General features: G+C 44.7%; 1 protein-coding gene across 1 annotated transcript; it reads left to right on the forward strand.

Annotated features, from left to right (window-relative positions):
• The first annotated feature begins 323 nt into the window (after nucleotides 1–323).
• On the forward strand, nucleotides 324–27,483 carry LOC137335764 (V-type proton ATPase subunit B, brain isoform). Its single transcript, XM_068001116.1, has 14 exons — nucleotides 324–465; nucleotides 7,194–7,249; nucleotides 12,650–12,748; nucleotides 14,232–14,325; nucleotides 15,457–15,534; nucleotides 17,229–17,368; nucleotides 18,719–18,820; nucleotides 20,410–20,507; nucleotides 21,230–21,353; nucleotides 22,014–22,164; nucleotides 23,110–23,192; nucleotides 23,512–23,616; nucleotides 24,985–25,114; nucleotides 25,695–27,483. Exons 1-14 carry the CDS (start codon nucleotides 336–338, stop codon nucleotides 25,835–25,837), a joined length of 1,533 nt encoding a protein of 510 aa, XP_067857217.1. The 5' UTR covers nucleotides 324–335; the 3' UTR covers nucleotides 25,838–27,483.
• Nucleotides 27,484–27,794: the final 311 nt, after the last annotated feature.

Genomic DNA, 27,794 nt, shown 5'->3' on the forward strand with positions numbered 1-27,794 from the left:
GGGTTTTCAACAAAATGTTGAGTTTTACAGTGAGGAAAGCAGAAAAAGTATTAAGTTTGATCTTTTTTTTGCCCAGTTCAAATCATTCCCTGCCCAGATCTGTGCTAAACACCAGGGGAAGGCCCTCAGTCCAAAGCAACTCGGAGGGATAATTTTCAGCACCCAGGGCAGCAGCACGCTCGTGCGCACAGGGACAGCGTCGAGATCCGCATTGCGCGCCTGCGCATTAGGCTTGTTGCCGTCCGCGGTTTGTCAGCTGCCGGTGCGCGACGGCGGCCGGGAGCACGTAAGGCACGGAGCATGCGCAGTGTGCACCAGCGACAGCAAGTGACAAGATGGCGATGAAAGCGATCGGGCGAATGGTGAATGGAGCCATGGGTGACATAACGGGCTCGGGCACGGCGTACGCTTCCCGGGAACATGTCCAGGCTGTCAGCAGGGACTACATGTCACAGCCAAGGCTCAGTGAGTGTTACAATCTCCCGGGGGTGGGGGGAATGATCGAGGGAGCAGGACAACTACCCACAGGGGGGGGGAGGGGGTTATAATAACCCACCCACGCACAGTGCTCGGGGCGGGGGGAGAGAGGCGCGGTTATGACTCACCCAGCCGTGTCCACCCCTGCCCACAGTGCCGGAGGGGGGGGGGGGGTAAGAGACGGACACCCACATACTATGGAGTGGAGGGTGGAAAAGACAGATTCACACAGAGCTGGGCGGGGGGTGGGGGGGAATAAATGCCCACGCATAGTGCCAGAGGGGGAAACAGGAACCTACATATGGGGGGTGGACAGGCACCCAAATACAATGCCAAAGGGAGGGAAGAAGAAGGTATTTCTGTCGCTGTCATGGTGCCAGAACAAGGTAGATGGCATTTCAGCCTCTCATTCACACATGTGTGGGTGGAGGAGAGCAGGTATTTCTGTTACACACAGATGGTGCCAGTGGGAGTGGAGTGATTATTGCTGCATGTGATACAGGTGTCAACTTGCGTTTGGTTCTGCTAAGTATGGTATACTCTAAGTCATTCAGTTTGGTATTTAAAGTAAAGGTCAAAAGCCATAAAAGTTGAAGTGTTGTGCTGAAAAATAATACATCAAATTTTTCATTAGGGACCTACTCCCAGGTATAACAAGTATATTGTCATTAACATCCTATCTAACTCTGCCAGAATGAACTTAGATCAAAGGCCTTTTGGAAGCCAAAATAAATACATAGATGTTACAACATTGAAACAGGCTATTTGGCTCAACTAGTCCATGTCAGTGTTTACCCTCCATGCAAGTGAATTGTTCCAATCATGTTTACCCATCCTGTTCCCATATCTCTTAATCCCCTTTTCCTTTATCCAGATAGCCAATCTAATCTTGAATGTTGATGTGGTTTATGTCACAACCACAAACCTTGGATGTGAATTCCACAACCTCACAACTCTCTTACTTAATGTAAAGATGTTTCTCTTGCTCTCTGTTTTAAATCTTGTATATTTAATCCTGTATCTATGGCCCCTCATTCCAGGCCCCTCTGTTGCTTGTAACAGCCTGCTTCTATCAACTCTGTTCCAACCTTTCATAATTTTAAGTGCTACATTTACATATACATTGCATCATATGGGATACACCCATCAATTTATAATGTCATCGTCTCAAAAAAGCTTGAGTGGCTTGTCAGGTACCCTTTCTGGGTTATGGCTGTCATCAAAATAACAGAAATTGGTAAGTCCAGGCAAGTGGGAATTCATGTCAGAGACACACATAGTGTCAGAGCAAGACACATTGTCAAGTATAACGTATAATGATTGTCTCACATGATGATTAATGTATGATATTCGCTATGCAGCACCAACCCCAAAATGTGACACAATTTTATGTAGTTTTACTAGTGTAGGCACTGGTTGTGTTTAATGTAAGCAGGATATTACATTGGGCATTGGGGCTTAACAAATAGATAGTAAGTTTGTAATATAAATGGTTTTAATATCCACAGACCATTAAGAGCAGTTTCTCTTGTCTGTGGATAGATATTGTACAAATATAAGCAGTGTATATGTAGGGATGAGGCAATGTTATTCGAGTGTGCAGAATCAGTATCCATATTTCCTGTCGGGCAACAAATGCCCAGTTTAAAGGAGAATGGGATCTATCGATGTGCTCTCGAACACGAAGATTCTGAAAGGAGTTGTCATGCTTTTAAGCACGTGTGTCATGCTTTAAACGTTTAGGTAGGAGCCGTTAATAACTTTGTGTGGAATTTTCCTGCAGTAACCACTCCTGTTATCTTCATTTCATGACTTCACCACAGGGAAGTTCCATACAAAATATACAAACTTTGAGCAGCGCAAGGAAAACCTGGATAACCAATATGGTGGGCCGTCCAAACCATGGGCCGAACCTACCGTGATTCACGATTTCACCCAGCCACAGAGCTTTGCCTTTTAACTCATCCCTTCCCTCTCCAAGGCAGAAGGTAAATGAAGTGAGGTGAGCGCTACAAAATTCAGTGCTCACTTCTGCAAAATCTCAGCGGCAGAAACAGCTGATCCTTCAATGGGATTGTGGGAATATTTTTAAAAACAGGCATTTTTTTTTAGCATGAGTACTCTCCCCTCCTGCAATGCTGTCCTTCTGCTGTAATCAGGATCTTCCTCAGGAATCCACTTACCTCAGGTCTTGACTGGAGCAGAAATGAAAGAGATGTAAACAGCCTGGTCCCATGGGTTCCAAAAAGTGGACTTGGATGAAGCATTTATTCACTGTTCCGCCCAACCCAACATGGGAACAGGAGGAGACCATTCAACCCCTTGAGCCTGTTATGCCATTCAGTTAGATCACGGCTGACCTGTACCTCAACTCCATTTACCCACCTTTGATCCATATCGCTTCACACCCTTACCTGATAAAAATCTGTCGACCTCAGTATTGGAAATTTCAATTTTGAGGGAGCAAATTCCAGATTTCGGCTACCCTTTGTGTGAAAACTGCTTCCTGATTCCACTTCTAAATGGTCTAGTTCTGATTTTAAGATTATGCCCTCTTGTTCTGAATTCTCCTACCAGAGGCAATAGTTTCTCTGTATCTACCATATCGATTCCTTTAATCATTTTTAATACCTTGATTAGATCACCCCATAGCTCTCTAAATTCAAGAGAATACAAACCAAGTTCATGCAACCTTCCCTTGTAATTTAATCCTTTAGTCCCTGGTATTCTGGTGAATCTGGACTGTACCCTTCCAAGGCCAATATATCCATCCTGAGGATCAGTGCCCAAAACTGACGCTGTACTCCAGATGGGGTCTGACCAAGGCTCCATACAACTGAAGCATAACTTCCTTATTTTTGTATTCCTACCCCCTTGAGATAAAGGTCAACATTCCATTAGTCTTTTTGATTGTTTTTTGTACCTGTTCACTAGCTTTTAGTGATTTGTGTACATGGACATCTCAATCCCTTTGCTCTTCCACAGCGCCAAGTCTCTCACCATTAAGAAAATATTCCGATGAGGCTTTCTCAGATCCAAAGTGGATGACCTCACACTTCCCAACATTGAACTACCATCCGCCCACTCACTTAATCTGTCTATGTCCCTTTGTAATTTCCTGATCCCATCCACGCAACTTACTGTGCCTCCTAACTTAGTAACACCTGCAAACTTGGATATACAAATCTCTATTCCTTCATCCGAGTCGTTAATATATATATATAGTGAAAAGCTGAGGCCCCAGTACAGATCACTGGGGATCACCACTTGTCACATCCTGCCAATCAGAAACAAACTCTTTATCCCTACTCTCTGTCTCCTACCTCCCAACCAATTACTGGCCCAATGCACAAGGTTACCTCCAATTCCATGCGCTCTCACTTTTGCTAATAATCTCCTGTGCGGAATCTTATCAAATGCCTTCTGGAAATAGACCACATCCATGGACACTGCCGTATCCACTATGCTGGTGACCTCCTCAAAAAAAATTCTACTAGATTAGTCAGACATGATCTACCCTTCACAAATCCATGCTGACTCTCTTTGATCAACTGATACATGTCCAAACGCCCAGTCAGTCTGCCTCTGATAGATTCCAGTAACTTCCCCATAATTGATGTTAAACTGACACATGTCTGCAGTAACCTGGGGCTCGATTTTAGGAGCGTGTTTCCGGCGGGTTACCAGCGGGGTGGCCCCGAAAATCCCGATCTCCGGTCACGTGACCGGATCGCGACGAAATCCCGGCCACTTCCGGGTACCGCGCTGACGTGCGGGGCTGCGCGCGCAAGCCCCGCTGGTGGGAATCCCGCAGGCAATTAAAGCCAGCGGGGTTCCACTTGAGAGTACTTACCTTGCTCGTTGTGGTCAGTTAATGAGCTGAAGCAGCTGTCAAAAGAGGAAGTGTGGGATTTTAGGTTCAAGGCAGTGAGTTTCCCACACTGGGGGAAACAGTCTCCCTCCAACCAGGCGTGTTGCAGCCAGCAGCCTGTGGCAGGTGCCAAGGTGCGCTCCACGGGGGAGAGCCCTCACCCACGCAGGAGGCCACCGCGTCACATAGGGCAACCCCTGCCCTCCACCACCCCCCGCCAAGCCAAAGGACAGACCGACACGAAACCGCAGCCCCAGTCCAAGGAACCACACACCTACCCTGCACAACCCCTCAGACCAACACCTGCCAGATGGGTGGTGTGTGGAGACCCTCGGAGGACGAAGAGTATGACCAGCACCAGCAGCCTCGCAGTCCACGCCGTCCGCCGCAGGGACGTGGATCCCCCCAACACGGTGTTGTTGCACGCCCACCTGCACAGCAGGAGGGAGGGCTACCGCAGAGAGAGACGCGTCGCAGAGGGCACTACCCTCGCCACAGGGTCCACAGACCGAGGCGCAGCTCCCCGGACCTCTCCGAGCAGCAGTGCACAGGGAGGCGCAGATTCGCTCGACATGTAGTCGTGGAGATCTGCAGCCTCTTTCATGCCGAGCTGCTCCTGGCTGGCCCCAGCACCAACTGCTTACCTGTCGCTGGCAAAGTCACCACTGCCCTCCACACCTTCTCCTCCGCATCCTTCCAGGGTGCAGCCGGCTACACCGCCGATGTCTCTCAGTCGTCTGCGCGGACGAGCCCTGCAAATACACCTGCACCTACTCTGCAGTAACACGATGGGTGGCATCAGTGGTGGGTCCTCATAGTGATACCCAGGAGCGGGCATTATTGGACACAACGGACAGGATTCGCGGAGACATGGCAGTGGTGGTGTCAATATAATGTGTGCTGTTTGTTGCTCTGAAATTCAATATGGGTAACACCCATGACAAACCCTCAGACACCCTTGTGCACCCCCTTCATGCTGACGAGACGTTTGCCTTACGCTGCCTACTGCACATATGTGATGCATGCCCTGTGGCTGCAGCACAGGTGGTGGCAGGTTGAGTGAGGCTGGCCGTGAGGGAGATGCACGAGAGGGTGAGTATGGGATGGAGCCATGAGATTGTCTGAGGATTGGGTTGCGTGTTAGTGGCAGGATGAGTACTGGCGAGGTGAGTAGGTGGAGTTAAGATGAGGATTGGGTGTGAGTGGGTATGAAGGGTGATGTGACAGAATAGTGTTGGCGGTGCCGAAGGAGATTTGGGGTGGGGGCAGTGTTGTGGTAGACGGAGTGTAGGGGAAAGACTTCGTGTTCTCACTGCGGTTGACCTACTGCGGTCATTGCAGCGCCTCCTGCACTGTATGCAGGTGGGCCATATGTTGGTGGTGCAGGTGACCCCCTCTGCCACCTCGAGCCAGGCCTTCTTGGTGGCAGAGGCAGGCCGCTTCCTCCCGCCCGCCGGGGGGAACATCCGTGTCCTCCCCCTCCTCCTCACCCCATCTGATGATACCTGGGGTGAGGCATCATTAAACTGGGAGCAGCCTTCCCCCTGGGCTGCTCCATGCTGCAATTTGTCCCATTGGTTGCAGCATCTGTCAGTGGAGGACTGCCCCTTTAACTAGAGAGCCTCCAGCTGACAGATCGTTCTGCGCATGCGCAGCCCGACCGACGCGCAGGCCAGCGCCGTGGACCCCGGAGGAGCAGGTAATTGATTCCTATTAGTGGGTTGCCTGCTACGATCGCGTGGGCAACCCACTAATTTCGCCGTCCGCGTTTTCGACGCTCCCGGAGGACCACCCGCAGGCCTGCTAAATTCGAGCCCCTGGTTTCTCTGCCTCCCTTCTTAAATAATAGTGATATTTGCAATATTCCAATCCAAAGGCACAATTCCTGAATCTGGAGAGCTTTGGAAAATTATGACCAACGTGTCTGTAATTTCCTCACCAACTTCTTTTCATAGGCTGGCATGTAAGCATCAGGTCCAAAAGTGATTCAATTGGCCTCGGCCCATTTACTAGCTGTGTCACAAGATTCTGGCCCACTACTCTGAATGATTGGATGCCCTTGAAGTACTGTTTAGTTTTTGTCATAACGCAGATTTTGGTGCTGTGTTCAATGTGTAAATATTTAAAATAATTTAAAAGAAAAATACTGAAAGTTGGAAATCTGAAATAACAAGAGAAAATGCTGGAAATACACAGCAGAGCAATCAGCATCTGAACATTTCTGTGGAAATCTGAGTTCTGACAAAGAATCTGCACCCAAAATATTGACCTGTCTTTTCTCTTTTTAGAGCTTTGTTTTTGCAGCATGTTTTGTTTCGATTTCGCAATTAACATCCGTGATTAACTGGAAAGGGTTTTTCAGTGTACTGTAGAAGCTGGAGTTGGACACAGCTTCACCTTTCTCTAAATATCCCAATGACAATTATCTTGATGCAATCTAAATAGTTTGATGTTCCAGCTCCACTGTGGAGGCTTGCGTAAGCCTGCAGAGTTTGTACCCCATTCAGTGTTATCATTGTGATGACTGAGCAGTGCTCTGCCTTGGTTATGTTGGCACTAGCATCACACTAATGTTCCAAATCTGCCTGATGTAAATTCCTAAATCTAAAACCAATCCCTCCAAATCATTTGGAACACCCATGGGCGCACTGTGGCCACTCTATTTAAAAAAAAAAGATGCTGCAGAATTCCACTTGTACTTTGGCAACACACACCAGTTGTCATTTTGACTAATATAAATTTAAAATTAAAGTATGTATAATATACATATTTTGTAACCAGGTAATCAGATTCTGGATTGAGTGACTGCTGAATAGATGAACTAATGCAGCTTTTTGCATTGCAGCTTACAAGACTGTATCTGGTGTGAATGGGCCACTGGTAATCCTGGACCAAGTAAAGGTACGAAGCTCAAAGTTCTCTATGACATAGAATTCCACATCACCCACCCTTTCCCCATTCATAGAAACATAGAAAATAGGAGCAAGAGTGGGCCATTCGGCCCTTCAGGCCTGCTCTGCCATTCAAAATGATCATGGCTGATCGTCTAACTCAGTACCCTGTTCCCGCTTTTTCCCCATATCCCTTGATCCCTTTAGCATTAAGAAATATATCTATCTCCTCCTTGAATACATCTAATGACTTGGCCTCCACTGCCTTCTGTGGTAGAGAATTCCACAGGTTCACCACCATCTGAGTGAAGAAATTTCTCCTCATCTCTGTTCTAAATGGCATACCCCATATCCTGAGACTGTGACTCCTGGTTCTGGACTCCCCAGCATCGGGAACATCCTCCCTGCATCTAGTCTGTCTAGTCCTGTTAGAATTTTATATGTTTCGATGAGATCGCCTCTCATTCTTCTAAACTCTAGTGAATAAAGGCCTAGTCGACCCAATCTCTCCTCATACATCAGTCCTGCCATCCCAGGAATCCGTCTGGTATACCTTCGTTGCACTACCTCCATGGCAAGGACATCCCTCCTCAGATAAGGAGACCAAAACTGCACACAATACTCCAGATGTGGTCTCACCAAGGCCCTGTACAACTGCAGTAAGACATCCCTGTTCCTGTACTCAAATCCTGTTGCAATGAACCCCAACATACCATTCGCCTTCCTAACTGCCTGCTGCACCTGAATGCTCGCTTTCAGCGACTGGTGTACAAGGACACCCAGATCTTGTTGCACCTCCCCTTTTCCCAATCTGTCACCATTCAGATAATAACCTGTCTTTCTGTTTTTACAACCAAAGTGGATAACCTCACATTTATCCACGTTATACTGCATCTGCCATGTTCTTGCCCACTCACCCAACTTGTCTAAATCACATTGGAGCCACTTTGCATCCTCCTCACAGCTCACATTCCACCCGAGCTTTGTGTCGTCTGCAAACTTGGAAATGTTACATTCAATTCCCTCATCCAAATCATTGATATATATTGTGAATAGCTGGGGCCCAAGCACTGATCCCTGCGGTACCCCACTAGTCACTGCCTGTCACCCGGAAAAAGACCCGTTTATTCCTACTCTCTGTTTCCTGTCTGTCAACCAATTCTCAATCCATGCCAATATATTCCCCCCAATCCCATGTGTTTTAATTTTGCACACTAACCTCTTGTGTGGGACCTTATCAAAAGCCTTCTGAAAATCAATATACACCACATCCACTGGTTCTCCCCTATCTATTCTACTGGATACCTCCTCAAAAAACTCCAGTAGATTTGTTAAGCATGATTTCCCTTTCATAAACCCATGCTGACTTTGTCCAATCCCGTTAATGCCTTCCAAGTGTTCTGTTATCACATCCTTTATAATGGACTCTAGTATTTTCCCCACCATTGATGTTAGGCTAACTGGTCTGTAATTCCCTGTTTTATCTCTCCCTCCTTTTTTAAATAGTGGGGTTACATTTGCCATCCTCCAATCTGTAGGAACTGTTCCAGAGTCTATAGAATTTTGGAAGATGACCACCAATGCGTCCACTATTTCCAGGGCCACTTCCTTTGGTACTCTGGGATGTAGATTATCAAACCCGAGGGATTTGTCAGCCTTTAGCCCCATTAATTTCCCTACCACTTTTTTTTACGAATACTGGTTTCCTTCAGTTCCTCCCTCTCACTAGACCCTTGGTTCCCTAACATTTCCAGGAGGTTATTTGTGTCATCCTTTGTGAAGACAGAACCAAAGTAGGTGTTTAATTGTTCTGCCATTTCTTTGTTCCCCATTATAATTTTCCCCATTTCTGACTGTAAGGGACCTACATTTGTCTTCACTAATCTTTTTCTCGTGACATATTTATGGAAGCTTTTACAGTCAGTTTTTATGTTCCCTGCTCGTTTACTCTCACACTCTATTTTTTCCCTCTTAATCAATCTCTTTGTTCTCCTTTGCTGAATTCTAAACTGCTCCCAATCCTCAGGCTTGCTGCTTTTTCTGGCAATTTTATGTTTCTCCTCTTTGGATCTAATATATCCCTAATTTCTTTTGTAAGCCACAGTTGAGCCTCCTTTCCTGTTTTATTTTTGCACCAGACAGGAATGAATAATTGTTATAATTCCTGCACACGTTCTTTAAATATTAGCCATTGCCTATCCACCGGCAAGCCTTTTAGTAAAGTTCCCCAATCTATCCTAGCCAACTCGCAACTCATACTTTCGTAATTTCCTTCATTCAGATTCAGGACCCTAGTTTCGGATTCGACTACTTCACTCTCCATCTTAATGAGGAATTCTATCATGTTGTGGTCGCTCTTCCCTAAGGGACCCTGCACAACAAGATTGTTAATTAATCCTTTCTCATTGCACGATACCCAGTCTAGGATCGCCTGTTCTCTGGTTGGTTCCTCAGCGTATTGGTCTAGAAATCCATCACATACACACTCCAGGAATTCCTCCCCCACAGTATTATTGCTAATTTGGTTTGACCAATCTATATGTAAATTAAAGTCACCCATGATTATAGTTGTACCCTTCTTGCATGCATCTCTAATTTCCTGTTTAATGCCCTCCCCTACATCTCCACTACTGTTTGGGGGCCAAAAGACAACCCCCACCAATGTTTTCTGCCCCTTGGTGTTTCTTAGTAAAATTATTACCTTTTTTTAACCAAAATTTACCACCTCAGTTACTGACAACTTCAGTTTTAATCTCTTCATTTATCAATGGCATTCTGAAACTTGAAATAGTCTCATTTTTCAATCTTATATATTTATTCTGCAACTTTGCAACCTGCTTTTTAAAAATATTCTATTATTGACCAACAATCCTGTGTGCCAATTTCTCTTTCCACCTCATCTCAGCTTGGTCATTCATACCTTTTTAAAATCTGCCCTGTTCCAACCTGGTGCCCTTTTTGTATTAACTTTCTGCCTTCCTATTTTAACCTGAAGCCTTATCATATTGTGGTCACTACTCCCGAGATGCTCAGCCACTTCGACTCGTATAGCTAACCTGTTTTGTTACTCATAACTAAATCTATCAATGCCTTTTCCCTGGTAGGCATACAAACATACTGCTCGAGGAAGGAGTCCCACATACATTTTAGGAATTCCATTCCCTTTTCTTCATTTACTCCCTCACTGTCCTAATCAATGAGTAATTAAAATCTTCTGGAACAATGATTGTTAACCCTACTAATCTCCCTGATCTGTCTACAGTTTTTCTCTTCCATTTCCTCCCCACAATTAGGGGTCTGCAGTACAACCCCAATAATGTTACAATTCCATTTTTATCTATATTTTGATCTCAAACCATATTGACTCTGAACATCTTTTTGTGTATGTCAGTCCTCTCTAAGTATATATTCTCTCTTTTACCAATATTGCTACTCCTGCTTTTCTGTTTTTATGTCCTGCTTAAAAATATTTTAACCCCATATATTTATTTTCTACTCTTGCCTGATTTGCAGCAAATTTTCTGTTTGTACTATTAAATCTATATCTACCTGGGACATTATTGCTTTCAATCATGGCTGCAGTGTGTACCTGCCACAGGATGCACTGCAGCAACTCGCCAATTTTTCTTCGACAGCACCTCCCAAACCCATGTATTCTACCACCCCAAAGGACAAGGGCAGCAGGTGCATGGGAACACCATCGCCTCTGTTCCCTTCCAAGTCACACATCAACCCGACTTGGACATATATCGCGGTTCCATCATCATATCTGAGTCTGCCGACTCCCCCTCCCCCAGCCGCAGTCTGCCGACTCCCCCTCCCCCAGCCGCAGTCTGCCGACTCCCCCTCCCCCAGCCGCAGTCTGCCGACTCCCCCTCCCCCAGCCGCAGTCTGCCGACTCCCCCTCCCCCAGCCGCAGTCTGCCGACTCCCCCTCCCCCAGCCGCAGTCTGCCGACTCCCCCTCCCCCAGCCGCAGTCTGCCGACTCCCCCTCCCCCAGCCGCAGTCTGCCGACTCCCCCTCCCCCAGCCGCAGTCTGCCGACTCCCCCTCCCCCAGCCGCAGTCTGCCGACTCCCCCTCCCCCAGCCGCAGTCTGCCGACACCCCCTCCCCCAGCCGCAGTCTGCCGACACCCCCTCCCCCAGCCGCAGTCTGCCGACACCCCCTCCCCCAGCCGCAGTCTGCCGACACCCCCTCCCCCAGCCGCAGTCTGCCGACACCCCCTCCCCCAGCCGCAGTCTGCCGACACCCCCTCCCCCAGCCGCAGTCTGCCGACACCCCCTCCCCCAGCCGCAGTCTGCCGACACCCCCTCCCCCAGCCGCAGTCTGCCGACACCCCCTCCCCCAGCCGCAGTCTGCCGACACCCCCTCCCCCAGCCGCAGTCTGCCGACACCCCCTCCCCCAGCCGCAGTCTGCCGACACCCCCTCCCCCAGCCGCAGTCTGCCGACACCCCCTCCCCCAGCCGCAGTCTGCCGACTCCCCCTCCCCCAGCCGCAGTCTGCCGACTCCCCCGGTCCCAATCTTGCAAATCAAACCCCTATCCCCAGTCCATCTGATGTGTCAGATTGGCTGCAACTTATCCAGTTGTGAGGTATTGAGCTCAAGTAATTTTGTTTGGAGACACGTTCCACAGATGCATTTATCCCGAGTTAACACTTGCTGCTTGAAACTCCCCTTCGCCATCCCTTCCTGTGCTGCCATTCTTGCTATAAATATTAAAGTTAGAATTAAGTTTTAAGTTTATATTCATTATCGACTTAAACTTCCGTTAAACAACTCTGCTTCTCCTTCTCCCTCTGTTCCAAATTCCCACTCTCGCCAAGTTCTCGTTTTGGAAATACTGGTTTCACTCTGTTCCTACCACACTCTGTGACCAGCTCCTTCGGTGGTCTCCTCTCCGCTCGAACTGCTTTTCGCTGGCTTGATAAGTTGCACTTGACTGGCTGTTTACTTCTTCTCTTTCCAATTGACGAAGAAATGCAAATGATCATTTGTAAATTAAATAAGTATTTTAGGAATGTTGTCTCATTGCTGTGTACTTACCCCCAGGTAATTTAGGAAAGGTGATGGCAAACAGCTCATGATTCTCAGTTCATGGTATGGTAGTGTAGTGGTTACGTTACTGGACAAGTAGCCTTCAGATCCCAGCGTGACAGTTTGAGAATTTCAATTCAGTTTAAATTAATAGTTGAGATCGCTCAGGTCCCAGATGTAGACTGCTGCACCGCCATATAAAACAGTGTAGTGAAATTTAAAACATGTAGTGAAATTTAGAAGTTACTGTAGTACCGGGTGTGGTTATTTAAAATGCTGTCACTTAAAATGTTGGTGTTTTTCAAGGTCTGTCACAAGCCTCGAGTGTCTTTCCACAAGTGGAATCCACAATCTGTAAATTGATTTTCCTCCAGTTTCCCAGGTATGCTGAGATTGTGCACCTGACTCTCCCAGACGGCACCAAACGAAGTGGGCAGGTACTGGAAGTCAGTGGCTCGAAGGCAGTGGTTCAGGTATGACGAAGCATTCAGTCCCTCAGCACCCAGGTAAAATGAGCGCATGCAGTTAACACCGAGCAGGATGGCAGCTGGGGAAAAGATTGTTAAAATAAAATCAAAAAATACTGAATAGGCACAGCAGCTCGATCAGCATTTGAAAGAGAGGTTAACGTTTCTGGTTCTGAAGAAGGATCAAACTCAAAGCATTAAATTTTCTCTTTCAGATGCTGACTGATGCAGTATTTTCTGCTGTATTTCAGATTCCCAATATTTGCAGTTTTCTTTCTGCTGTTAGTCTCTAAACTCTGATTGTTATTGCTCTGTTGGTTCCCCCCACATTGTGTCTCATTTCTCTGGGGGTCCCCCCTTTCCACTAGGTGAGTAGCTGGCCTGTGCCCTGTCAATGGCATGGCTGAGATCAGGCACTCACCTGAGGTAAATTTGTGTCCTGTCATTCTGTGACGTATGTCATGGGTGCGGTAACGTAGTGGTTATGTTACTGGACTAGTAACCCAGAGGCCCGGACTAATAATCCAGAGAACGGGAGTCAAATTTCACCATGGCAGTTTGAGGATTTGAATTCAGGTTTTTTAAAAAGCCGGCAATGGTAAAAGTGACTATGAAGCTGTCGGATTGTCATAAAAACCCAGCTGCTTTGCTAATGTCCTTTAGGAAAGGAAACCTGCCATCCTTTTCCAATGTGACTGTAGTCCTACACCAATGTGGTTGACTCTTAACTGATGTCTGATGTGACCTAGCAAGTCACTCAGTTGGAGAAAACCGCTCCAGTTCTGGCGGTTCAAGAAGGCCCACCACTTCCTTCTCAAGGCAACAAGGGATGGGCAATAAATGCCGGCCTAGCCAGTGATGACCATATCCCTGGAGTGAATTTTAAATAAAAAGCCCTAATAGACCTGCGCTGGCCTCGCCTTTACTATTTCAGTACATTTTTGGAACTCAGTTATAGAAAATAATTTTGGTGTGACACTGAGGCATTGCACAGCAGTAGTCACCTGAATGTTTGTCATCGGGATTGTGCGTACCCTCTTCTGACTGTATGGTGACAATAAATTGCATCAGGCCATTCATAAGTTGCGAGAACTTCACAGCTTGAGCAATGTAAGGAGTGAATTTAGAAGAGTGAAACCAGTGAAGGAGTGACCAGAAATTATTGGGACTAAGGAGGGAACCTTTATTGTACAGCTCAGCTGGTCCTTAGAGAACTATAGGCACATACTCTCAATAAATTGAATAACAATCTACACTCCTGACAGATATCAGTTGTTTCATACACGTGAGAAATCTTTCCCGTAGACAAGGGAGTTGAATAAATGTGAAATGTTATGGCCTGTGGACGTTGTTAAACTTAGGTGTTCCAGAATATGTTGCATGTCTGTAATATGTTTTTTAGTGGTGTGAAATTTCACCATCGGGGACAGTGAAATGTAAGCCATTCCCACGGATTATTATATATTTCTCTTTTTATCCCATGTAACAGGTGTTTGAAGGAACCTCTGGTATTGATGCAAAGAAAACAAGCTGTGAATTCACTGGAGATATCCTGCGCACCCCGGTGTCTGAAGATATGCTCGGTTAGTGACCAGGATAAGAACTGTCCTCAAAACAGTTACTCTCAGCATGGAGTCTGGGTTTACAAGCTGTCATTGTGTTCAGTTACAGCTGGAAATGAGTGTTTGTGTATTTGTGGTCATGGGCTAGATCTTTCTGCAAGTGTGGTGCTGTATGGTATCTCTGCTCTGTGTGCCCATATGTACAGTCCTGTATGGTCCCCATGCTGTACAGTACTGTAGCTATTTATGCTGATTGAGTCAGTAAGTCTGGTGAGTTATTGAAATGAGGAAGGGGGTCTCAACATCGGGGAATCATCTACAAATCCTGGTTACAAACAGTTTGCCAGATATCTTTTTTATTCTATCCATTTCTGTTTGAAAAGTGAATGGCAGATTCTGGCTTGAAGGAGTTACAGAGGCTGACTGTGCAGGCACTGAATTATTAGTAATAAGGGATAAAGTCATAAACTCAAAGATGATTCAGAATTAATTGTACATATTCAGCTCCTTCACAAAAAATAGTCAAAATAGGCAGGACTATTTTGCTGTGAATTTCAATTTGTTTTTAAAATTAAATTATATATTTTTTGGCAAGTTTTTGCGCTAATCAGGTGTAGGATGTTATCATTGGGAAATGGAGTACTTTCCCATCTTGGTCACTGGTGGCAGCATCAAGTGTTTCCAGTTAGATATGTGGTAAAGCTCCTTAGCAAGGTGACTCGGCACAAGAAGAGTGCCACCTGCTGCACCAGTTTGATTTTTTTCCTCTGTTTTTCACTCCAGCCGCCCGTGTCAATTTGGTGGGGGTGTTTTGTGTTGTGGGTCGTTACCCACCAAGAATCAGTTAGCGACTGCCTGAACTCATTTCACTTAAAGCCCTTGCAGCAAGCAGACTGATGGGCTGGATTCAAACCCAGGTATCCGAGACGAAAGGCCAGTGCCTTACTGCAATGCACCTCCAGCCCTCCTATGCTTAATGTGTTGTATCTCACTTGATGCTGCTCTCTTATGCTTAAACAACATTGATGAACATTCAGTCATCTGTCTGTGCCCTGTATTACATGGAAAAATCCTTTATATTGAATATGGTAATGGAAATAGAAATAAAATAGTTTTTTCTTGTACAAAATTAAATTGTTTGCTTCGTTCCAGGTCGTGTGTTCAATGGATCTGGAAAGCCGATAGACAGAGGCCCCACTGTTCTTGCTGAGGACTACTTGGACATTATGGGTATGGGGGATACTTTTGTGACTGAACTTTGTCCCCATATCTAGTGCAGTAAAATGAAACTAATTGCTTCTCCAAAATCCCCCCAACTCCCCAAATACACTCTCCTCTCTTTTGAAAGTGCTGACCTTTGCCTGGATGTGGTTCCATGGGTGCCTGTTACCTCCTCGTACTTCAGTCTTGAGGCTATTCTTCTTGTATAAGTTAGATAGTAAGCGCTGTCAGGATATTTGATTGGTGCATCGCAGAAGAGCCTCATGGTCCACAACTGAGGTTCACATTGCTATGGTGTCCAGCAGACGTGACTGGATAATGATCAAGAGCAGGAACTCTGATCAGTTTTCTCCTCCCAAATCCAGGAGCAATGAGGCCAATTGTAGTGAAACTTTTTAACCATTAAAGTGTGTGCCAACTGTTAAACAATATTAAAATTATATGATATAGAATTTCTTCCAGAACTTTTTTTAGAAGATCATGTTCCTCCACAAAGTGTCACTGGGCTTTGAGAAAATAATCTAAACTAACACTTCAGTGCAACACTGAGGGAGTGCTGCAATGTTTGAGGTGCCGTCCTTTGGTTGATACATTAAACCAAGGCGGCCTGCCTGCTCAGGTGAACGTTAATGATCCCATGGCACTATTCAAAGAAGAACAGGGAGTTTTCTCCATGTCCTAGTCAACATTCTTTCCTTAATCAGTACCACCAAACATAGATTAATCGTTTATCTCATTGATGCTTGTGGCATCTTGCTGTGTAAAAATTAATTACTGTGTGTGCTGAGATAATAGGCACCGCCTTCAAGTGATTAATGGGAAGAAAGGTGGGACACTTGAAACATGATAACGAACTACGGAAATCAATGGCCCAGATTTTGCTGCAAAAATAACGATGAATTTAATGGCGCACGCTGTTATTAATGTGTAAATCACCCAGCAACTTGTGGTGAGGAAGAGATACCCCTTGAATTGTGAATCTCCACAAGTTGCTGGACAATTTGTGCTGCTCACACCGTTAGCCTTGCGAAAAGAGCAGCTCACTTTCATCCTACCCATGAGTTTCATGAAATTGCTGCATTTGCACATTATTTGCCAATTAAACTCGCCGCAGAAAATTAGGGCTTGTAATGAACAGCGTACCTTTTTAATGTAACAAGTATCTTTTTAATGACTAGACTTATGTTCCTGCTCAACCTCTCCAGCCTAGAAAAGGATCAATTTAAACTGTGGCGTCTCATTCCTACAGGCAATAGATTGTTAGCAGAGATTTGTAAAATTTACAATTTTTTGATATTTTTTTTCTTTCTTTTCCTTTCTGTCTCTCTTTTCTCTCTATTAATCCAATCTTTCTTTCCCTCTCTTTATTTATCGTTCTGTACCTGATTTGACTCTAATTCACCCTATTTCCATCTCCATCGTTCTTCTGTTTCTTTCTCAATCCTTAAATCTCATTGGCTAAGGAGATAGACTGTTGGTCCCATCATTCACTAAGATCCCAGATTCCCCGTTGACCTCGCCGTTATCAGCTCATGCTCCCAACAACTTGCAGGGCAAAAATTTTTCAAGCTGAAGGGTGAGGGAAAAAGTCTAACTGACGAGGTATGCTGCGAGATGCCCACTCCATCAAAATCTGGGCGGAAGTCTTTACAGCTAGTTACAGTTTCTTCTAATTGTGTTTCTTCGCTGTTGGGATTTCTCAGGTCAGCCTATAAATCCTCAATGTCGCATCTACCCCGAGGAGATGATTCAGACTGGGATATCCGCTATTGACGGCATGAACAGCATTGCTCGAGGACAGAAAATTCCCATCTTCTCAGCAGCTGGTTTACCGCACAACGAGGTAGGTGATGGGGCCTGCTCAGTCCTTACAAAGCCATCGAGTAGGAATATCAAGTGATCTAAATATTGCTTTCATATGTGAGAGAACCTGTCTGCAGTGCCCATGTAATGTCTGTTCCAACAATACATTGCCTAGTAGTATTGAATTGTAACCTCAGCTGAGTTTGACCATCTCAATTGGGTCACATAGGAATGGCAGGATACCTTCCCTGTTGGGTCAAGCAGAGATCAGCAGCGAAGGATGTCTATAAGAGAGGGCCATAGGCCACTGTCCTGAGGAAGACATGAGAACACACAAACATAATGGGGAGAAATCACAAAAAAATGAGGGTCACTTTTTGTAGCTCCCATGGAGCTGTGATTTGATTGTTGTGACCAGAAATTCCTAAATACAGTACAAGGGAACCGCAGAGTAGTGTTGGACTGCAAGAGTTCACGCCACAGAGTGGCACATTCTCAGGCTGATCCAGACGGTTTGAAACTTTGGTGTCCTGTTCCACCCTGAGCTGAGTTTCCGACCCCATATCCTCTTTAACACAAAGACCGCCATCTTCCACCTCCATAACATTGCCTGCTTTCACCCCTACCTCAGTCCATCTTCTGCTGAAGCCCTCATCCTTGTATTTAAATCCCTTCATTGCCTTGCCCCTCCCCATATCTGTAACCTCCTTCAGTACTCGAACTCTCCATTCTTCTGACTCTGGCCTCTTGCGCATCCATAGCTCCCTTCGCTCTAACATGGGCAGCAATGCCTTCCACCCCTTATGCCCCATGTTCCAGAATTCTCTCCCTAAACCCCTCCATCTCCCTCTCCTCCTTAAAACCCACCTCTAACCAGGCTTTTGGTCACCCCTCCTAATCTGTCTCTCTTGGGCTTGGCGTCTGTTTTTTCCCTTGGGTCTCTGTGAAGTACCTTGGATCAATTTTCAACATTATGGACAGTACATAAATGCAAGATGTTTATTGTTGAGTGGTGTTCAGCAGCATATCTTGACGGGTTCAGAGTGGTTTATTCCTCAGTAAATCACTGAAGCCAAGTTGCTGTTCAGTATTGTTGGCACAGTTGGAGCACCACATTCGAGGTTATATGATGCATTCCTTTGCTGGCTCAGCTGTTTCTTTCACATTTTGGGCTGCAGGTTGTTGAGATTTACTTTGAATATAAATATACAAGCATAGCTGAGACAATCTGCACAAACAGCACAAAACAGATGCCATCAAAGTAACAGTGAGCACTCAGATAGAGAAGGGAAACGATCAAAATGCATGCATGACATTGGTTCCCTATCCTGATTACTATAGCATATTTAATAAGACAGGTGTAATCCCTGATCTGTCTTTTTGTGAACAGATTGCTGCCCAGATCTGTCGCCAAGCTGGTCTTGTTAGGAAATCCAAAGATGTTCTGGATTACAGTGAAGAGAACTTTGCCATTGTGTTTGCTGCAATGGGTGTAAGTATCCACTGAGTTACCACACTTCCCAAAACAGTACAAATGGTTTACTTGAAGCTGGCCTGACTGAAGCAGGAGGAAGTGAGGGTATGCGAGTTAGCAATGAAGTAGTCTGCTGTTCCCTTGGCAGGAGAAAGTTGCATTGATTACAGCCTATGAAGGAGAAGTACCGGGAACATCTGGAGACTTGCTCAAGGCTGTCCAAGAGGCCTTGGGCTACACGGGATCCTTCCCAATTTACCTGGTGGGGGAGAATTGGTGACCTCAAAAGGAGCATTCTACCCAGACTCTTACACCTGTTCAATTGCTTCTGGTTGAAATCCCCTTGGTTGTTTTTATCAAATTAAATAAACGGATCAACAATTCATTTAGAAGGGTATGGAACCCAGAATCGTTAGCAGAAAACTGCAACTTCTCAAAGACAGGAGGGGATTTGACTTCCCAAACTGCTGCTACTATCAGTGGGCTGCATAAGTCCATATAGTGGTGTCACGCGCCAACTTGTGGAACCTACTAAGTTTCCAACTAACTGCAGCCATTCAGTGGAGCCAACTGAGGTGGCGGCAGGAGGAACCTCCCACCCAGTCAGTGTGGATGGAGACGCTTTGGAAAACTTGGAGAAAATGATGCAGTACCCGAGGCTGAACCAGGTGAAGTTCTTGGAAATCTGGTCTCTGTTCCTGGCCCACTGAGGTCAATGGGACAAATGGCCTTTCCCCACATTCCATGGTTTTCTTCCATTCACTGGTTGGCTGGTCAACGTGTTTATGGCACACCCAATGCGCAGGCATACATTGAACAGCTGGAGCACCTCCAGCTCATGTAAATAGAGTAAGCCCCAAAGTAGGCACTGATGCAACATGGAGGATGTGAAGACCTCAGAGAGGGTGCAGAAAAGATTTACTGGAATGGTTCCAGGGATGAGGGACTTCAGTTACGTGGTCGACTGGAGAAGCTGGGGTTGCTCTCCGTAGAGCAGAGAAGGTTGCGAGGAGATTTAATAGAGGTGTTCAAAATCATGAGGGGTCTAGACAGAGTAGATGGAGAGAAACTGTTCCATTGGCGGAAGATTCAACAACCAGAGGACACATATTTAAGGTGATTGGCAAGAGAACCAAAGATGACATGAGGAAAAACTTTTTTGCACAGCAAGTGGTTCTGATCTGGAATGCACTGCCTGAGGGGGTGGTGGAGGCAGACTCAATTGTGGCTTTCAAAAGGGAATTGGATAAGTACTTGAAGGGAAAAAATTTGCAGGGCCACGGGAAAAGGGTGGGGGGAGTAGGACTAACTGGATTGCTCTTGCAGAGAGCTGGCACGGGCTTGACGGGCCGAATGGCCTCATTCTGCACTTGCCTGATTCTGACAGGCAAGTGCAGAAGTACGTTTTAGCACCACTGCCTTTCCCTCGATTTCAGTTTTCAAGCCAGACCAGAAAGCTTACTCCTTTGGCACCACAATGTACCGTGTACACTGAATATTGAATGTAATGTATGTCAGTGTATTGTAATGAGAAAACAATTTAGCTAAAATATTTGGAGAGGGGCTGAGTGAACTGAAATTAATAACAAAACCGTTATTCCTTCTAGGTAAACATGGAGACTGCCAGGTTCTTCAAATCTGACTTTGAGGAGAACGGTTCGATGGATAATGTGTGTCTGTTCCTAAATCTGGCCAATGACCCAACGTAAGTTTGTTTTTTAACAGGGGATCCTGGGATGCTCTGACATGAATTCAGTTGTAAATGGAGAGCACAGAATCCCACTGCCATGAAAGGTTCTGTAATGGAGAATGGACATGTACTGCCATTGATGAAGGCCCTAAGACACATTACATAATGTTGGGAAGCTCTGATGTGTATCTGAACTGACCATTGTGTGGAGAGTTGATCGCTGTTGCATTTCAGTTCATACAGGTCAAACCAGAAAATGCAATGAAGGTGACTAAGTATCATGATTCTAAATTACGTGACAAGGTGAAGGAAGTTCACTCATTTTCTTTGCTAACGAGGAGACTTGAGGTGACCTGATTGAAGATTTAAAGATCATGAGGAGACCTGACAGAACTGATGAAAATTGTTTAGGTTTAAATATCAGAGGACACAGGTTATAAATTTGGAAGTTAGGGATAATAAGGGCTGTCAGGTGGAATTTTATTCACCCAAAGATTAATAGAATTGTGGAATAAGATATCAGGGAAGGACATTGAGGCATTGAATGTTATCTTGAATTAGTGATAGATTTTATTGAAGGTTTCCAGAGACAATTGGATGTCTTTCTGGAGAAAGAAAAGGTTGAGGTATTTGGGGTTCATTTCTGAAAGAGCGACAGGCTTATTGCTTAAATCAGCCAATTCTGTTCCTTAAAACGGTGTTAATTCTGAACTAAACTGTTGACTTATCTCCCACAGCATTGAGCGTATTATCACTCCTCGGCTTGCACTGACAACCGCTGAGTTCCTGGCATACCAATGTGAGAAGCATGTGCTGGTTATCTTGACTGACATGAGCTCGTATGCAGAGGCACTTCGAGAGGTAAATCCAGACAAGAGTCTGAAATAAGCTTTCCAAAAATGATGCACAACAGCTTAATGGAAACTATAGGAGCTGGGGGAGGGAGTTTAATGTTTATGGATCTTTCCCACACTGTAATACATGATTGCATTTCTAATAGCAATTTCCTAGAACACTACACCAAAAAAACTCTTTACAGAATCTGATAAGTTTTAGGTAGCACGTAGGGGTTTTGTCGAGACATGCAGTTCTGCAGAGTAAGATAATGCATGAGAATAATTACGGCGCCGACTCGATGGGCCGAATGGCCTCCTTCCGTGCTGTAACCTTTCTATGATTCTGTGTGCAGAATTTGCCACTGCTTTGACTTATTTTTACATATTGGGTTTAGGATATTGCTGAATTTGTTTTCTGTGTCTAATCTGCATTGGTAAAATACACTTTGCAATAGATTACACTTGTAGCTGCCAGGGTGAATTTAGTGGATGTTAAGAATTGTTAACAGACCTGCCATGTCTCTCCTGTTGCATTGAGATGTACTCAGCATGGAAATTGCTTCATTTTCCTACAATAAACCTGGCTGATGGGTCAGTTGTCACTGTTGTACCTATGTACAACTGCCCACTGTGTTAGTGTGTAAACATGTTGAGAATAATTTGTCCTATTGTTCAATCGTGGCAGGTCTCTGCAGCTCGAGAGGAAGTGCCCGGTCGTCGTGGTTTCCCTGGTTACATGTATACTGATTTGGCCACCATTTACGAGAGAGCTGGGCGTGTAGAGGGCAGGAATGGTTCCATCACACAGATCCCCATCCTAACCATGCCTAATGATGGTAAGCATTTTCACATTGTGAGGATGGAGACTCTTCAAGGGACATTTACTGAGTGTCACTTGCAGTGTGTCAAAGTCTGTTGAAAGTTTTAGGTAGCCTGTAAGTTACTTTGAAAGGAAGAGAATGAACAAAATTAATTCAGGCAAAATTGTTAACTATGGAGTAAGTAAGGGAAATCAGGTGAAACTTTTTCACCCAAAGGGTAATTGAGTTGAGGTATGTTACTAGGGAAGGAAGGATATTTTCTTCATTGAAAAGTTTTTAATACGGAACATTATCAAAAACTTTCCGAAAGTCTATATAAATGATATCTTAGGGTGTTCCATAATCTTTTCACTTGGTACATCTCAATAAGTTGTAGACCTTCCCCTACTAAGTCTATGCTGGCTGTTAAATTATTGCTGTACTTATCCCTTGGAATAGTTTCTATTATTTTACATTACCGATGGGCTTTCTCCCAACACTGTTGTCTTGTGCTTATGGTGAAATGGTGGTTTCCAAAAGCAGACCAAGTCTCCTATGATTCAAAGCCTGGGGCTTTATGCATGTCTGATGTGGAATAGTATGCCCAGAATTAACAATTACTTTGTGTAACCTCACAAAAACAAAAATGACGAGTAAGTTCCAGTACAGTCCAAATGTTTGCCTTTCTGACCAGGCATAGGAACAATTAATGCGTCCTACTGAAACAACTGTTTGCCTGCTGCTCCGACCCTGTAAACCGTTGCTGCAGGTGTGAAAATCTGCTCATCTGGCTCTGACAAGGCAAACTATCCAAAAAAAAAAATCCAGATGGAACAACAAATCCAGCTATTTATTCCCAATCTGACAGGATGCATGTCCTCTTATAGATTGATAGCTCTATACAGGTCATGGTGGATGGTGTTGGTGGCTTTTAAGTATGGCTGATTTTTGTTTTGTTGCTGTTTTGCATATTAAATGCAGATATCACTCACCCCATCCCCGATCTGACTGGCTACATCACTGAAGGACAGATCTATGTTGATCGACAATTGCACAATAGACAGGTGAGTCTTTCCAGAGTCTTAGTACTGCACGAGCACCTGATTACGGCATTCCCACTACCATCAAACAGGTTGTGAGCTGGATTAAGAAGTATTGCTTACAAAGGCCCTGCATACACTTCCATCATGAGGAGTGAATGGGTCAACCCTGAATTAAATACTTCTTTAAAAAACAACATGAAAATTTGACGATCAGCTCCAAATTGCAGCATTTTAAGTTTTGTTTCTTTTCCTTTTTTAAGAAGGAAGCCTCTTCTTGGTGTGAAAGATTTCATGTTTGTGATTTGACTCCCTGGTTTTGTTTTGTGCTGCTGCCCCACAGATCTATCCACCAATTAATGTGCTTCCTTCACTGTCGAGATTGATGAAGTCGGCTATCGGAGAGGGTATGACACGCAAGGATCACGCGGATGTTTCCAACCAGCTGGTAAGGAACATAGGAAGGGGAGTAGACCATTCAGCCCCTCGAGCCTGTTCCACCATTCAATTAGATTGTGGTTGATCTGTATGTTAACTCCATCTACCTGCCTTGGTTCTGTAACCCTTAATACCTTGCCTAACAAAAGTCTATCAATCTCAGTTTTGACTTTTTCAATTGACCCCCCAACTCAGAAGCTTTTTGAGGGAGAGAGTTCCAGATTTCCACTACTCTTTGTGTGAAGAAGTGCTTCCTGACATCACCCCTGAACCGCCTAGCTCTAATTTCAAGGCATATAAAGCATGGCATTTAGTACTGTTCCTGGGAATTCATTCTACAGATCCACTGTTCTGTGGCAGCTGAATTCTTCCTGTCTTCAGGCGCAGTCAGTTTTTTTTATCATTTACTTGTAGACATAGTTCAGTGATCACAGTTCAAGTTAAATAATCTGCTTGAACGTCTGTTAGCATTTTAAAGATTTGCTTTATTTTTTTTGGATCTTTTTGCCAATGAAACTTGCTCTGTCAGTCTCTCCTTAACAACTAAACAACCTGCATTTATATAGCCCTTTTAATGTAGCAAGATACCCCAAGGCACTTGAGAAGCGGGAGTAGGAGGGGAACAAGGGGAGGTGACCAAAGGCATAGTCAAAGTGATCAAAAGGACATGGAAAGTGGGAAGAGATGTAGCAACATGAGGGGATGTGGGGAGGGAGTTCCAGAGTGTGGGGACAAAATAGCTGAAAGCTCTGCCAACGATGGTAGAGTGGAGGGTCCGGTAAACACAGGAGACCAAGGTTGGAAGAAAAGAGCTGGGGCAGGGATGTAGGTTTCAGAGAGGATGAAAAGTAGGGTGGGGCAAGCCTGCGAGGGAATTTTTGGATGAGGATTTTACAGTCATTGTGCTGGTAGACACAAACCAGTAGAGGTTGACAAGGATTACGGTGAATGGGATTTGTGTCGGAGAGCATACAAGTGACAAAGTTTTCAGTGAGTTGGAGTTAACCCAGAGTGGAGCTTGGGGTGCCGATAAAGTGGATTGGAATAGTTGAGTCTGGAGGTGATAAAGGCATGGATGAGAAGTTCAGGATCATTGAGGGTGAGATAGGACAAACGGGTGATGTTTTGGAGGTGGAACTAGGCAGTCTCGGTGATGGACTGGATGTGGGATTTGAACCTCAGCTCAGGGTCAAGCAAGACAGAGACTATGCGCAGTCAGGTTGAGCAGGCATCCAGGGAGAGGGATGAGATTGAGAGCTAGCGTGCAGAATTTCTGACAGGAGTTTCTGCCCCTCAAGTCCTGAAGGAAGGTGCCCAAAATTGCAAATGCTGCCTTACTCTTCTGAAGAAATCTTTACCTGTGTTCTGCTTTCTGCAGTATGCGTGCTATGCTATTGGTAAGGATGTCCAGGCAATGAAGGCCGTGGTTGGAGAGGAAGCTCTTACTGCTGATGACCTACTGTTTCTGGAATTCCTACAGAAATTTGAGAAGAACTTCATTGCTCAGGGTAAGGTTTCATTCACCATCAGAATTAAAGGAAGATACTGGTTTTCTCTTGCCACACCAGAGTTTTATTGGCTCGTCCTACTGTAGTTGTAGACGATTGTTGCATTGCACTCCTCACAAAGCATGGAATGGCTGAAAATTAGTGCCCCAACCATGCACCTTGAAAGGCTAGCATGGTCTCAAATGACCACTGTAGGCTGTTAATAAGGTAGTGGATGAGCCAGAGCAGTTGGGTCCAACGCTGATGATATTCAAATCTGCTGCCTCAGACTTGAAGGGGATGTTGGATGCCAACCGCCCCCCCACCATGGGTGACTACCAGTGGTGGTTACGGTGCTGAAGGAGTAAAAGTTTGATATTTAACCTATCCATCAATGGTTCTTAATTTTTTTTTAAAATTGAGGTTACATTTCCCAGAAACACACAAGGATGGATAGCATTCATCCCAGTATCATGTAGTGATATGCTTATTATGTTTTATTCTGATAATTTTATAACTTTGAGGTGTGTATCCCAAGGCTTGGAAAGAGTTGTCTGCTAACATGGGGGCCTTTAGCTTTTTATCTTCTTTATTTATTTAGGGGCTTATGAAAACCGCACTGTGTATGAGACCCTGGACATCGGCTGGCAGTTATTGCGTATTTTCCCCAAGGAGATGCTAAAACGAATCCCACAGAGTATCCTGGCTGAGTTCTACCCAAGGGACTCCGGTGCAAAGCATTAACTCCTCACTGTCTGCATTAGTGTACTCTTCATTTTGTCACGTGACCTATTTATTTTCAGTGGTGTTTAAACTCTTGGGAAGTTGTGTTTGAACAAAGTGAACATTTGTGACTGTGTTGGTGTTTATTTTGAGATCTTTCACCCTGAGCAGGATTTGAAGCACCTGTCCTGTCAGTACCTGTTGGTCATGCAGGCCTCTGACCCAGGTAGGCTTGCACTTCATGCACAAATGGGGGTTTGTGAAGATTTCAGTGAGGTTATCTTGCGAGTGATTGGGCCTTGCTTTTCATCTTTCAAGTGTGTGAAAAGTGCTGAACTGATTTCCTATGTGTTACAGGCTGCTAATGGCTCATAACTGATAATTCATGTGTATCTTATAGTTAATAATGTATTAACTAACCATCCCACCTTTAGTGATATTATCCAGTGAATAATAAAAACATTAAGAACATGCTATTTCACACCCCAATATTCTCAAATGACAAAAGCACAGCTTCCCTGTGCTAATGCTCAGATGTGGCATTCTCCAACTTGCTCATTGGTTTTCAGGGATGCTGCTCGACCTACTTTGTACATTTTTGAAGGAGGGGGTACCTTTCTGATTTTTTTTTTGCTGAAGTTGGGAGTAAGCAGGAAAGGACCCTCTAATTTGCTTGGAGCAGAGGTGAGGTAACTCCCCGATTCTTCTGAATTTGCATTTGTCATTTTCTATTTTGACAAAGTTGTGGAGTGTTTCAGGCGGTGCACAACTCATCAAACCATTGGTGGGCTGCTGAAGTTGGTATAGTAACTCGGTAAGAGTTGTGTTGTGCTGATGAGTTGTGTTGGGCCAGCTAGCATGTGCAGCTGTTATTTTTGTATATTTGCCCCGTCTGGTTCTTTATGCAAGTGGTATGAATGCTAAAAGTTGAACAGACTTATCAGCACTTGAAATTTGTCACTTATCTGCCACCAGGTGACTTTTCAATTTGAATTTTTGGCAGTTTGCATATTTGTTTGTTTCTCATTTTGTGTAGGGGCAGGAGCTGTTTAAAAAGAGGGTCTTCCATTTCAACTGGCAGTCTAACTCCATCTCTTTCTTTGTCTGGACCAGGTCTGAGTTAGGTTCCACTGTGTTCGGACTCTAGTCAGTTGCAGATAGATCAACCTAATTGGAATGTAGTGTGATCTATCACCAATATCTTTATCTTAATGTGTTGGTCAATAGCATGGAAAATGCAGGCCCTTTACATTTGTATTGCAGCCTCTGCATGAAACCTGTAAGCACTGTTTTTTCAAACCCTGTTGAGACCGTAGCCTTTCTCCGTTGTCATGGTACTTTTTTTTTTGTACGTTTCTTGTGCTCATAATGCCTGAATATCGTTCATGGACTCATGGTCCTGTTCTATTAAAGCCCTTCTGAGCACAGAAGAGGCTAGTTCTGGTCATAACTGGCTCTGTCTCATGCAGCTTTTTGATTTATTTTCCCTATATTGACTCCTGGAGATGTACAAATTGTTTTGTTGTTAGGTGTTAAGGGTAAGCTTACTTTGTTGTGTTATATTCCATGCATTCCATAATTCTGATGTGTATAAAGGGTCCTTTGGTTTGAAACTGAAAATACTGGAACATCTTGAAAATGTCAGTAATGTATAAATAAATGTTAATAGAACAATGACAAGTGTTGACTCTCTTAATATATCTTTTAAATCTTTAAGAGTTGTTGAGGCTTTGAAAGCAACATGCCATTTATTTCAAAGCAACCGTCCAGCTTTTAACGTTCCAATGAGGTTTGAGAAAAACAGCACATTTTACTGGATTAAAAAACTTTCCACAAATAAAGTTTGTTATAATATTGAACACCACTGCTTTGAGGGACAATAGAGATTGGGGGTCTAATGCTGTACTTGCTCGCACAAAAGTCTTATCTCTTTGTACATATGCCATAACAGGATTATACCTTCTGTTGTTTTATCATT

This window comes from Heptranchias perlo, chromosome 20 (genome assembly GCF_035084215.1).
Source record: "Heptranchias perlo isolate sHepPer1 chromosome 20, sHepPer1.hap1, whole genome shotgun sequence".
In the NCBI taxonomy this organism is placed as follows: Eukaryota; Metazoa; Chordata; class Chondrichthyes; order Hexanchiformes; family Hexanchidae; genus Heptranchias; species Heptranchias perlo.

What these genes read in the sequence shown, in the direction of transcription:
- LOC137335764 (XM_068001116.1), top strand. Translation starts at nt 336, where the DNA reads ATGGCGATGAAAGCGATCGGGCGAATGGTGAATGGAGCCATGGGTGAC. An exon ending in GACAATTGCACAATAGACAG is followed by an intron (nt 23,193 to 23,511) that starts GTGAGTCTTTCC and finishes GCTGCCCCACAG; the next exon opens with ATCTATCCACCAATTAATGT. An exon ending in CGGATGTTTCCAACCAGCTG is followed by an intron (nt 23,617 to 24,984) that starts GTAAGGAACATA and finishes TGCTTTCTGCAG; the next exon opens with TATGCGTGCTATGCTATTGG.